We start from the raw sequence: 14,027 nt of genomic DNA, 5'->3' as shown, positions 1-14,027 counted from the left end.
GTTTCAAACTCTTGCAAACAGATGCCAAAGAATGCCACCTAACTTGTCCCTCCTCACGCCTGAGCACTTGGGGATGAAGGTAACTGTCTCAGCTTGTGTGAAAGACTCCACATGACAGACAGCTTCGGTAACACTAAGCAAATTTGGTAATCGCCTTCCCTGTAAAACCTCCATCTCATCTTGTGTTTTGGGGTTTTTTTCCATCTCCAATTTCCAGTTTCTCCTCTGATTAAAGAGTTGCCTGCTAGATTAAAGACTTGGTATCTAGTCTTTCTGTTCATATGATTTATATAACAATTAACATGGCTCTGAAAATTACCTTAATTTCCTTGGTGTCTTAGCTTCTAAATCCTCTCAAGTGACTGATTTGTGCTTACATTTGTCAGATGTACTCTTATCTGATTCTTTCCAATAGCCGTTTGAGTAGATTCATCCATATGTAGAATTTGGTCAGATTTAAATTCTGGTTTTTTTTTTCCTACTGAATACCGTGTACCAAGAAATTTGTTCAGGAGCACATTTATTTTCAAAATAATTACTTTTGTAGTTCTTCCCCTTTTTCACTATTGCTTGATCTAATTTTCCAGCAGGCCTGGAAAAGTTTTAGTTAAGTCTGTTAAATGTGTCATATTTGCAACGTGAATACACAGATAAGAATGATAAAAGATGGCTGATGGATCCTCAGGAGATGAAAGCCTAGAGTCGAAGTGGTTACAACATATAAAGCTTGTCTCCAATCTACCCAGACTCTTGTCTTCTCAATCAGCACACCTCTAATTATAATTAGCCTCTCAGTTCTTCAATATGTTTCCCAGCACTGTTCACAAATGCAAAATGTGTAACTGTCAGCTGGCAGAAGCTCTCAGCATGTGCAAGCACCAGTTGGTTAAAAGGGGGGGCAGAAAGCTTTGTCTCCGTGAGCATGGCTTTTTCAGTAGCGGAGCACTGTGCTCTCTTGATCTGTAATCATGCACGACGCTGTGCAGCAGCGCTGGCAAAAGTGTCATTCTAAAACTGATGGGAATGGATTGTTAATAAGTTACAGTTTTTATACCAATAAACTCTGACTCAGCTACCTCCAGTAAATTAAGCTCTTTCATCCACACTATGATACAATGCAAAATTTAGCTGGCACCTCTGAGTATGGTTTCACACCTGTAGTGAGACATGGTGCAAAAAGCCAGTTGTTGAGAAAGGAGCCTAGGCTCAAAGTAAAATTTTCCTCTCTTTTAAAATTAACTCCTGTGCTTTTTTTAGTGGATTTTTTCTTTTGTAGAGTTGTATTTAATCTTCCAGCCTTTCAGGAACACAGTTCCTCCAAATAACATAGTTACACTTGGGCTGCAGATTCAATACAATTTAATAAGACATGGCATGAGATATGAACAGATTTTAATAACAGAATAGGTACTCTCTCCGAAGATTTAGTTCAGCAGAATAATAAATTAAATAATCTCCAAAGTGACTAAACTTCAGGAATTTTCATGGGTTTCACCTGATCTCCCAGAAAAAATGGCATGTAAGCGACAAGCACGCATTTGAAGATTGGTGTCAAACGGAAAAGCCTGCAAAGCACTATATCATAGGCAATTAGGTAAAATGCATACATAGAGAGAAAAATAAATTGAAATAAAAAAACCCCACACATAAGAAGAGGTGAAGGAAAAAGTAAATAGATTTTGCGAGGGCCTGTAGGACACAGGGAACGGTTCTGCTTTTGCTTGCTTTTTAACCTACAACTTTTACAGTATGAAATTCAAGCCTCAGTGTAACAGTAGGGGTGAATTCCATTTCTGGCAGTGAAAGATGGGCATTAGTCACTTCTAAGATTATTTATGCCACTGCAAGAGCATTCCTGTAGTGCAATAAATACAGAAGACAAAGAAGAAATGCAAGAAATCATTTCACCAATAAGCACCTAGCGTGGCACGGATTTTGCATGATGTCTATGAAGTAAAAGGTATTTGCAGGAGTTTTTGCATTGCAATAATCATAATTTTCTCTAGTCTAGCATGCAAAGCATCATCAACATTGTTCCCAGTAGACTTAAAAGAGGACAAAACAGTGGCTCTGCATAGCAGGCTGTACTGAAAGAATCACACAGATATATCATGGAAAAGTCCACAGGGAGAGAGTGGCGGAAGGAGCAGTACAAAAATACTATAACCAACTTGAAAAAGCAGCTTGAACTTGTTAGCAAAAAATATGGAGACGTTATGTGAAATGATTCAAAGAAGGAGGGAAAACAGATGGTGGGCAGGGAAAATGATTTAAAGAACAGCATTCTGTACAGAACAAAAAAATTGAGATGATCCTGTCTCTACAAAGAGATCAGAGATATGAACTCAGCGGAGAATGATTTCTAGCCTACAGTGAAGAGCTACATATTGGAGATTCAGTCAGAAAAAAAAGAATAGTTTCCAACGCAGAGGCTAGTCTACTTGTTTTTCTCCCTTGCGGTAAAAGCATTTCTGTCAATAATAGTTGAGATGTGAAGTTCACGTGAAGAAGGCAGACCAGACTGAGTACCGCACTGACAGGAAATGTTAGCTTCAGTTAAAGGTAACTGTGATCTCACAACCTATTTTAACTGTAGTTCAGGACTGCCAGTTACCAGTGGCTGCATGCATGCGGACTACAAGACCTTGCTTTCAAATAAAGACGTTGACTAAATAAAAACGAAACTGAAGTGAAACAAGAAGGCTTGTGAAATGTAGAGACTGACATGGCACGGCATGACTCCCTACACTTCAGCTTACCACAAACACAACAAGCAGCCCCTGGGACTGTTTATCTTAAACAGCAACTTTCATTTCTACCACTGGTCAAATCTGTATTCTCTTCCTTCCTCTACAGTCTGGTTATTTAAAACTTATAATGAAAAAGGGTAGGAAAGGCTTGACTCCAGTGTTTGCCTGAATCGCTTTCCAACTGCTACTATAATTTTTTTTATATGTAATCAGGTTCTTATTCCCCAATTTTTCTCACACCTGTTACCTCATGCCTGCCGTTAGATGTCAATATGTAAATGGCAATATCAATGCATACTGCTTATCTAATACTGGGTATAACACATTACGTTTTACATGTGCAGTTTTCAGACACATTTAGAATACAGGTTGCTAAGAAGAAAAATAATTATTCTTTTCTTTGTAGTGACATCATTTAATCAAATTTAATTCATTCATAACATCACAGTATTAGAAAGGAGAAAAGATAGTGCAAGTCAAATAGGAGTATCAACTATAAAAGGATAGCATGCCCATCTAGTAAAATAATGCGTCTCATGATTTACTCCTGCAGGCATGTGAGAGAACGACATGGATCTCCTCTGCCAAGTTTCACTTAGAGAAGAAAAAAACCCCTCAATTCTTGTAATTTGCCAAGATCTTTTGCATTTCTGCTATTTGATGCAATGGCACTGTTTGTCCAAAGAACTTTTTTATTAGATGGTGCCCATATGACAGGAAGGCAATAATTTCCTCCTTATATTGCCCCCCATTTGAATAGAGCTTCCAAGTTTTATTCAAGCTACAGAAAAAAAAAAATTCCTGTATCTAAATTCCTTAGCCTTGACCTAATTTTTCATGTTTTCATCTAAAATATTTATTTTACCCTATCGGAAAAATGCACAAACTTGCTTCTCTACTTATCCGTCTGGAATATACTGGGTATCTTAACAGCTATACAGTCATAATCATACAAACTCAGTTGGGACAAATACTAAAAGTGTCAAGCATAGCAGTACTCAGACTGTGCTTATTTTCATTGTTTTTAAAGTAATAAAACTTTAGACATGCCTGTCTAAAAAGATGACAAAAGACACATGGTGCCAAAAGACAGGGAGTGTATTTCAGGACTACAATAAAAATGTGGAGACACTCTAAGATCCTTAGATTTACTACAGCAATATTTCTGCCTCCACTTTAATGTATAGTTTTACTCTGGGAAGTGAAATATGCCCCAAGTGTCACAGCTCGCCCAGGTTTAAATGATTTGAATTCCTCCAGGACCTTGTGTCTCATGCTTCTGACTGGCCAAGCTGCAGTTCTTCAGGGGCAGCTAGCCAGCAGAAAACACCAAGTACAGAAATTTCAGCGCAGTTTAGGCTGGCTGAATCTGGGACCTATCGTCATCTTAACTTCCAAGATGAGTGTGCTCAAATTGAAAGAGAAAGGATAATTACATTTTTTCTGGTAAGTTCTGCCCTTCAAAACAAAGAACTGAGAAGTTTTTGATAGATCACAAAAAGGTCGGGACTATCTAAATTTCACCTCCTCCTTGGTTTGGCCTTGGGTCCACATTAGTAACAACTGTATATACATATAGTCCCTCCTGCACTTAATGGAGGAGTAAAAATTCACTGCTGGGTATAGCTTCTTCTTGAGCAGGCTAAGTATTTCCATCTTCCATATCCACCCACTCATGAGACCAAATAATTGTCACATGATCTTGATAATACGATCCTCCTTTTCCTTCCTCATAGTCCCTGGTCAGCAGTGAAACAGTTAACACATTAATGGAAGTAACCACTGAGAACATTCATCTCAGACCTGCAGCAACTCAGATGTCCTAACAGATGTCACGGCTTTAGTTCCACCCTGATTGCAGTTCCAAAGTTCTTTGCAATTGTAAAAGCTAGATGCTACAGGAATATGTGAAAACTTTGAAACCGTAAACGGCATGGAACCAAACGAAGACATCTGCTTAGTTTTCAGAGAATCTGAGATGACAGCTCTGAAATGTGAGCTGGTCCAGCTGATCTTACAAATAAGATGCTTTCTGCTAGCCACAGACTGTGATACAGCTATAACTAGACCTCAGTTTCATACAGAGAATCCATTTTTCCTTGCATTAGTTTTTATAGTCATAAATAATGAGAACTTAATTTACATTTCTGCTGTTAATGTCCAGGACTACAAGCCACTTTTGTTCCAATCTGTGCTGACTTCTCAGCTACAACTAGACTAAAAAACAGCAAGAAAAGACTTGTCATTAAAATAAATCCACAACTCCATACACTTACCAGAAATGCAAATGTTATGAGAATATACTTATCTGTACACACATATATATATTATATATGCACAAATGCATGCATACATACCTATATAGAGAGTCTGATTTATACTAGACTGACTGAAGTTCTTTTTAATGGCTATTATAATCCAAAACACCTGAATGTCAAGTGGAAAGAATATACATCTAACACTATTTATGCTACCTCTTCCAGCTTTGTAAAAAATGTTGGGTATTTCTTGTACAGTTTGATTAGGGATGCTTATGGTCTGAGAATCTGAAGCACAGATGTTCATTAGCGTCAGTGACACCTCTGTGATAAAATAACACACACATATAGAGACACCTTTCGGACTTACAGCTACCTAACAGTCCTCAGGACAGTCTTTGCTTCTGACAGTAAAGGTATCAAAATTCATAAAAACTGTGTGCAAAGATGTGAAGAACACCTTGTTCAACAGAAGAACTGCATCATAAAGAACTAAATATTACTGAATTCAAGAGAAAGGAAGATGGTATGTTCCCCTCACTGAAATATCCCTCAAGTGCTCCTTCACAAGTGCGAACCTAAGACAGCGGGAAACCATTTGCCTTTATATTCAGTATTTATCAGTATATATCAGATGACACTCGAACTGAGACGTATACAGAGGCTATTGTCAGTCATCTGTCTCCTAGGCACAGCTGGCTTGCAAATGAAATAGATGTGACCAAACGGGTAGCATTAATCAGCAGTGAGAACAAGGACGCACCTACTTTTAAAACAAAAAATGCACATGGCAGAGGCATTAAAAAAAAATCTCCCTTGCAAAAGTGTTGTTTTTTCTACTCCAGCTAATCAGTGCTAGTGCACCTGGATCCTGAATATTTATAACAGTGACATACATCTGTTAAATGTTCAGAAATAATTAGACTTTGCTGAAGCAAAGCTAATGAATTCCCCTGGAACTCTGTGGCAAAATAAACAGATGAAAGGTATTAATAAGCATTCTGGATTTCTTCTTAAAAAAAAACAAAAATAAAAAAAACCCCAAACCCAACAAAACCCACAAATGTTTTCTTCCAGCACTGATTAATACTTTGTATAGCAATGTATAGTCCAGGATTTTCTGTCCTTACCACTGCAATTTCCCCATTTGCAACACTGCAAAATCCACACATTAATAAATCATGCAGTTTCATTTTACCTTTGCCTGCACCTACAGCAGGACGGAGAATACCAGCTTTAATGGAAGAAAACAAGAACAGGAACACTATATAATTAGATACAACACCAAAGGGAACATACATATATAATTTCATTATAAACCATGAAAGCATGCAGACTAGATAAAAGGTATTAATTCAAATAAATTAGAAACAATCCACTTATGCTGAACACAGACAGACTATTACAAGACAAAAATTAATACACATGCATTTACAAAATTTTATTGCTCATGCTTGTTAAGATTCATGATTTAAAATTAATGTAATTCATATGCAACCTTAATACTCTATTAAAGAAATTGCATTGCATACCAACTCATCTATGACAACTCCATTAAACTATAATTTTGCTAAGCATAAAAATACGTGAAAAGATGGTATCAAAATAGACTTTTAATGTTAAGATGTGCAGAATCATAAGAGGCATTCCCCCCAAAATTTCCCTTTTGCTTTAAATTACTCTTATTTTATTAAGCTTTCATATTTAAATAAATAACATCTTCAACAAAAGAACTACCAAAATCAGAGATCTAGAATGGCTTTAAATGTAAAAATCAATAGTGGCAGGTAGAACAACATACTTAAGAGTATCTAAATATTAGACAATGTCAGCAGTTACCTGGGGACATAGATGACGTTTATTTCTGCAGTTTTTTTGAAGTTACAATTTTTGCCAGCTCTGTGAAAAAAGTTTAGACTTCACAGAAGCCATTGCATACTTCAAAAGTGAAATTCCTCTAGCCATGAAGTGGCATCATTTCAGTACGGTTCTCTGTGACCAGAGAAGGTCAATGAAGCAGAATTGGTGAATGTAAAGTTATGTGAAGCTCTGAAGCCCAGAAAAGCCAAAGTCTTAGATCTTGTAAGTTTATATCAAAAAGAGGGGCTTTACACCTCTTTTGGCGATTCCACTACAGTAGATGTACCTTTGCACATATTTTATTAAAAACTATTTAAAATATTTTATTAGTGTACGATACGGTTAAGCAAGCTCTAGAAAAATTTTACTAGGGCCTAGTTCCTTAATGGAAGGAAGGAGTAATAATATTTTTAATAAAATTTGTTGTGGTTTTTAAACTCAACAGGTTTTCTTTATACATACCCATCTTACCTTCATCCATAATTGTTACTGCTTCCTCAGTTATCTGACTTCCTGATCCAACTGAAGTTTGTGCATTAAAGTAAAACTTGTACCGTGTGCTGTAATTTAAATTTTTTAATATCAAGCTGCTCTCGTTGGCAGGAATCCTTATCTCTACCAAGGGACCTAATTCATGTGTGTTGTTAACTGTTGTTACAAGAAGAAAAAAAAAAAGAGTGAGTTAGGAAAATTGCCTACATTATCACTGTGTTGAAACAGGCTTTTTTTGTTTGTATTTATTTTTTTTGTTCGCTGTGTGTTCATTTCAGGTTATACGAATGATAATCTATAGTTTCAAAAAAAAGTCACCTTTGTATAAAAAGGATCTATGCGAGGGGCTAAAATTCAACAGGGAGATAGGAAACACCTACAATGTTTTTTATCTTCAAGTTCGATTCTCCTAAGTATCTGAATCTGAGGCAACTGAGCCCACATCAGATCACCTGAATTATGCACATTTGAAACACCGATCATTAAAAAATTCTGAAACTCTGCTAGCTGCTTCATAATAAATTCAGTATGCTTAGGAAAAAAGAGAAACCAAACCAGAAGTGACTTGTTTCTAATCCCAAGGAACAGTGTAAGTTGGTTAAGTGGAAGAAAACTAACTTCCTTAACCTGTTCCATGCGTACCAATCTCTTAATTTCCACTGTCACTGCTGACAAACTTCTGGGCAAGTAAGCAGCAGCATGGGGATCCTAAGGAAGTGATTTATATCTCTGATATAAGTAAATGGCACATTTGTGAATTCTTCATTTTAAAACTAAGATACCACGAAAACTGAAGAAAGAAGCAGACAACAATATAATTGGATGTGTTCTGACCTACTTCTAATGACATTTTCTCCTCAATTAGAATACAGGATTTCTAAGTGGTAGTATCTTGCTTCTAACTTGCCTGTCAATGATATGTAGGACTTCACCTCCATTTTTCTGTGAAGCATGGTTTGAAGAAATAAAAGTAATGGAAAAATGCTAACCTTGTACTTGAGCAAGTGAAGTTTTCCAGACAGAGTCATCTATATTGTCAAAATACATTAATGTTTTTCAAACTTGACATCTACAATGCAATCATATCTTTTGTACATTATAAATTTAACATATTTTTTTCCTTAATAAAGGGATTGCTATTCGGTAGATGTATTGTCTAGTCATATATTCATAGTTAACTTACTTGGCTGAAACTTCAGTACATATGATGTCAAAACACCATTTGGATGCGTAGGTGAACCCCACTCCAGAGTCAGAGAGTCCAACGTTGGGTTAGTAATCTTCAAAAAGGAGGGTGAGCTAGGAACTTTTAAGAAGAATATACAGTAAATACAAAGTATATTAACTTAAAACAGCTCATGAGTTATTAATTCTTAAGAAAAATACTGTATTGAGCCAATTATCTTATGATGTCCAAGATGCAAATTCAGCAATTACACCCTTAGTGTTCTATTTCTGAATATACCATATTTAGTTTATTCTCTAGCTTCTCATTTCATACCTCCTTCAGGGGTCTTAAATACTTTGTCTGGGCTTGCTGGTCCTTCTCCTTTACCATTAACAACTCTAACATTCAGCTTGTAAGAACTATAGGGCTCCAGCCCTGGCAACATTCCAAAAGTCTTGTTTCCCCTGAAAGTCAAGATCTTTTTTTCTACATGCCGCCTACTCCTTCTGGATAGACTCTGTACTTTCCAGTAGTAAACCTAAAGACAAAAGAAAATCTACAGTGAGTGTTTAGGTGTTCTGACTTTATAAACTCGTAAGCTTTTCCGTGAGTACCCATGAATTATAGGTAGGAATAACTGTCATTTTATTAAGCTTGGGAGAGACACAGCATAGAGCTTTCCTGCTCCAGAAATAGACCTTGTCCAGAAACAGTCGTGTCTACACACCTGCATGAAGACTATCACCTGCCAGTTCTGCTAATGCTCAAAGTAAGTTTGACGCAAGTTCTGGTTTGGAATTGCATTAATATGTGATGGTTCTCATGTTAGCAAGTCCATCTGAGAGGCAGGACTCATTCAGACCATCCATTCTTCCAGTAAGATGTCTACACAGCTTCCAAAGCAGACTTGCACTTTGCCACCTTGTTATGTCACACACATGACCATGCTGTTCCCTCTGATGTGGAAGCCAAGCACGTATTTTTAAATGGCAAAGAAACAGAAAGATTTGTCTGGGCTGGAAAAACACACAAGTTCTGAAAGGACTCTGAGGTTACAGTCATGGAATGATCTCCACCTAGGGACAGAAAGACTATTTCTCCACTTATGTGACAATTAGATCAGATCACAAAGCTGATTTTGGTGTCCATTTTGCTGATTTTCTAAGAAACTACAGATGAGCCTCAGAGGTAATTACCTTGACTGCAGTCTCTTTACTACACAGTCGCCTCTTTACCGTGATATCTGGAAAGATATTAACAGTTGCCTCTACAAAGACTTGCGTTTCTCCTAGGATTGTCACCTTCAAATACATCAATGTTCATTGTTCACAGCATAATTTTCATGCATCTATGATCACACTCTAAAACTGATTAAACTATGTAAATGGGTAAAATCCTGGTTCCATTTAGGCCAACTGCAAAACACATCTTTAATTAAAGAAGCTGGGATTTCACTTATGAATTTAAAAAAGCGGAACTGTTAAGGCTTACAAAGCCCAACTAGATAACTTGTAAAGCCATGTTACAATGACAGCAGCTTTCTATTGCTAACATCACATCATTTCACTCTAATCACTGCTAAGTGCCACTGTGTTTTACATGGCTTGAGTTAATGTTTTTCAACACTGCCAGCTGTCATCCTGTAGCTCTCATCCTACCAGCTACTGTAGAAAGCCACTTTAAAGCTAACAAAAGCTTGAAGCGTTGGTACTATTGGTATTGAAACTCATCTGGTATGGTTCATGGTATTTCAAGAATTGTTAGCCAGTAACTTTTCACAAAACACATTATTATAATTGGGTCATCACTTGTCACCAGCCAGGCTGAAATTAAAAGACAGCTTTAATAAGCTGGGTTTGATAAGCAATGATTTCAAAGAGGAATGACAGTAAGAGAGACTGCATCACATTTTTCACATACTGTATTGAATAACCACCGAATTCATAAGAATAACAGGAAAAAATGGCAGCAGTAACAGTGAAAAGAATTCCTTTTAAAATTTCTTCTTAGGTTTGAAATTCTTTATAGTACCACAGCATATCAAGTAACAGTTAGATCAATGTAAGAGTAAAATACGAGTGATGCTCTGTAGACTGCTGTTAGTTAGATGTCTTCCTGCTTTGTTCATACATTTGCCTTCATGACACGATTCTTTAGAGAAAAACCCCGCTATTAATAAACACATCCCTAGTGCAACACTTCACATAGGGCTACCGTCTGAAATAATTTTATTAATTAGGAAAGCCTGAGTTTCCTAGCAGGATTTTGCTGATGTGTTTAAAAAGAGATAGTCACGTGCTTTGTAATCTATGTCAATAACTAAAACACTTAAAGTGTACTTGGCATCCATGAGAAGTTTTCAGCTTGAATTCAGAGAAAGCGTAATAACAATAACTATCCACCAGGTCTCAGGCCTTGTTATGCCTTGTCTAGTTTTTAACCTCATTCAGCTTGATTTAGCTGTATCTGCAAAAATTAATGAAGAAACTTTTGCTCCATCTGCAACTTATTCAAGGATATACCATTGTCTTGTTTGCCCTAGTCCTAACAGCAAAACTACTCATGCTCAGGTCTGTTGTCAACCCTGTAGTCTTGAGCTTGTTTTATTTATGATTATTGACTACCTTATTTTAGCTTCAGTTTTGCTTAGCTTTGTGTAATGATGTCATTCTCCTCCACACAGAAAAAAATCATACTGTATACAGAGAAAGACTAATACACTAAGTAGAAGTAATCATGGCATGACTAACCCCTTAGGAGCAACTGGAGAGGAAAGCGTGCAACCCATTAACAAATACAGGACAGAAAATAACCCTCAAGAGACTCCAAGTCTGAGGAAAAAGAAACCTCCATCTAAGCTTGGGATGATGACAACTCACTGTAGCCAGGCCTTTGACAGGTAAGAACTTAACACGTGATGTATGGGCAGACATTTGTGTCTATGGCATTTTTTGTATTATTAATGATCTTTAACAGAAATTTGGTGATTAACTTCACTAAATTCTAACTCTCTAATCCTCACATAACGGATGTGTTCTTTTGGTTACCCACTTGTGCTTGAAATACCAGGTTGATATGAGACTGTCATCTAACAGATGAACATCTAACAGACTAGTAAGTCCTGTTTCTTGGCTGACTTTATTATCCAGGGCAAAGCATCACACTAACTACAAACACTTACGCTAGCTCATACAGAACTAGCTTAAGTCTCTCTGGACAGTAGCATTTTGTGCAGGATAAGTGATATCCACATACTAGGAACTCACATTCATGCACTGAAGTTTGGTTTTAATGCTCTTGAATGCTAGTTCTCCATTTTATAAGTATGATGTATATTTATTCTCCTCCGTATATTCTTCACTCTCTTAATTTTTCAAATATTTCTTTTTCCTCCTTTCATTTAAACAGAAGTAGTTTAAATTAGTCTGTCTTACAAAGTAACCTAGTTCAGGCTGTGTAATTAGTCTGTCTGGTTAGAACATATTTATTAGTATACTTGCAGAGGAGCAAAGCAGTAATTTTTAAATTTTTTTTCTGTTGTTGCATAGGAAGTCAGTATATCCTCTCATTCCTTGGTTCCCTTCACAACCAGTCGACTGTGCTTCTGCAGTTTCCATTCTTGAGTTTCTTCTGATAGGCTTCTAGTGCAACCCCTGAACCAACTTTTGCCATCAAATTTTCCCTGTCCTTCAGGGACACCAGTTCCTCCAGTTTCTAACTTTGAAGTCCTTCTGTCTCCCATTCTCTGTTAATAGCAGTCTTTTGTCTCCAACACAGCCTTCTCAGTTATCATCAAAGCCAGCACATTATCTTACACTAAGCTTCCTTCAATTATATGTACACTCCAATTCTTCTGCCATTTCCTATTGCCTTAAACCAAGCTTTAAAGTGAGCTTTTTCCTGGCCCTCCAAAAGACAGCACCCAGTATAAGCTAGTAAGTGGCCAGTTACTCAGAATTAAAGAGGTGATTAATCATATTATGGCAGACAATAAGTAATCTTAGCATTAGACCTGGAAGAGACTCCTACAGAAACTGTCTCTCCTCATTCTCTAAATATCCTTTTGGAGTAAGATCTGTAAAACTATTACCGTTTTTTTTAACCTATATAATGTGTGCAAACTGAATTGCAAACACATCCCATTTTTCTTCAAGAACAATGTCACAGGAGGCTAGTGCTACAAGGCTGGAACATTGCTGAACTTTAAATGAATTGTACCAATGCTGCTGTTCTTGTCAGCAAAACTTGAGAACTCACTGAAAAGCAGGAGTCCACTTGCATGTCTGTTACTTCAATCTGGATACAGTCTCATATAGGAAGAGTGATCTATTTTAATAAATGAGGAACAGAAAGCTTTTGACGGTACTTACTTTGTAGCCTTGAAGGTGTCCTCGGACAGTTTTTAGTGGAACTGGGTCCCAATGCACCTTTGCTAACGTGCTGTTAATAACATGAACCTGCACATTGCCTGGAGCAACCATTGGCACTGTGTGGAAAGGATTCAAAAAGTACCTAGTTAGAATAAGACACCACACAAACATACTTGTTCAGAATAAGTCTTTGCGCTGCACACAAGGAGCAGGTTAAAATGCCCCTATGTTAAAAAGCTGACTTTAGGATTAATACTACAGAGTATTATGAAGCCTTATTATCTCCAAATCACTTCATTTTAATTAAAAAAATGTAACTAATATCCCCTTTTTAACAATATTTTAGTATTTTAAATCCCCTTTTAGGTTACACGTTTAGTTGCTTCTAGTACAGTTGAGTCAAAACTACAAAACTTACAGTCCTCCCCTGAATGTCCAATCACCTCTGATGGCTCTGGTGCATACCCCAGGTCATTTAAAGCTTGTACTTTTATTTCATAGGGAACAAAAGTTGGTGTACCAGACACAATGTATTTAGATACATTTGCAACTATGACAGATGTCCATTCATCATCAACATCTTTCTGACGCCAACTGACTTTGTACTGAAGTCCTGGTCCATTAGACTGAAAACCTTTTAAAGGCTGAAAAGAAAAGAAATATTTTTTTAAATATTTTGAAGCATCTGAAAAATCCAAAGTCACAAGGAAATATACTGATTCTTCTTTAGAATTTTTTTTTAAATTTACCACTGTGTTCTGTGTCAGAGAAGCACTGCTGAAATTTCCAATCTATGCGATTTAGCTTTTACAGGAGGTCAGTTCAGTTGCTTTTCATTCATTAGTAAAAAAAAAAACAAACAAAAAAAAACCCACACTGAATGGCGATCCTGGCTAATTCTCATGCAACCTTACATTGTGATTTCTGTATACTTATTTTGTTTTCTAACATGTTTTAAGAAGCAGTAGAGGGAAAAAGAGAATTACACCAAGTCCCTATAAACAGTGTTCCCTACACAGCGTTTCTTGCCTGGGATGGGAAATTGGTTTTACATGGCTCTCCTTGAGCTCCTGTTGCAATGGTAAGGGCACGCTTGAGAAAACTTTTCCACAGAGTGGAAGAGTGCACA

At 36.9% G+C, this 14,027-nt stretch overlaps 1 protein-coding gene across 37 annotated transcripts in view; it reads right to left on the bottom strand.

The window, feature by feature from the left end:
* The window catches only part of NRCAM (neuronal cell adhesion molecule), a 166,733-nt gene that overhangs the window by 23,500 nt on the left and 129,206 nt on the right, over positions 1-14,027 (bottom strand). For 20 of the 37 annotated variants that reach the window (XM_064447646.1, XM_064447787.1, XM_009511443.2 and 17 more), the window contains 6 exons: positions 13,317-13,542; positions 12,899-13,014; positions 8,862-9,066; positions 8,544-8,666; positions 7,340-7,516; positions 6,207-6,242 (listed from right to left, as the gene is read on the bottom strand). In XM_064447646.1, the coding sequence (XP_064303716.1) occupies positions 6,207-6,242; positions 7,340-7,516; positions 8,544-8,666; positions 8,862-9,066; positions 12,899-13,014; positions 13,317-13,542 (883 nt within the window). Of the gene's footprint in view, positions 1-6,206; positions 6,243-7,330; positions 7,517-8,543; positions 8,667-8,861; positions 9,067-12,898; positions 13,015-13,316; positions 13,543-14,027 lie in introns of all 37 variants that reach the window. The other 17 variants (XM_064447837.1, XM_064447846.1, XM_064447812.1 and 14 more) reach the window with 2 other exon arrangements.

The sequence above is a fragment of the Phalacrocorax carbo genome, chromosome 1 (genome assembly GCF_963921805.1).
Source record: "Phalacrocorax carbo chromosome 1, bPhaCar2.1, whole genome shotgun sequence".
Lineage (NCBI taxonomy): Eukaryota > Metazoa > Chordata > Aves > Suliformes > Phalacrocoracidae > Phalacrocorax > Phalacrocorax carbo.
The sequence above is the reverse complement of the archived record's forward strand: the minus strand, read 5'-3'. Positions and strand labels throughout refer to the sequence as shown.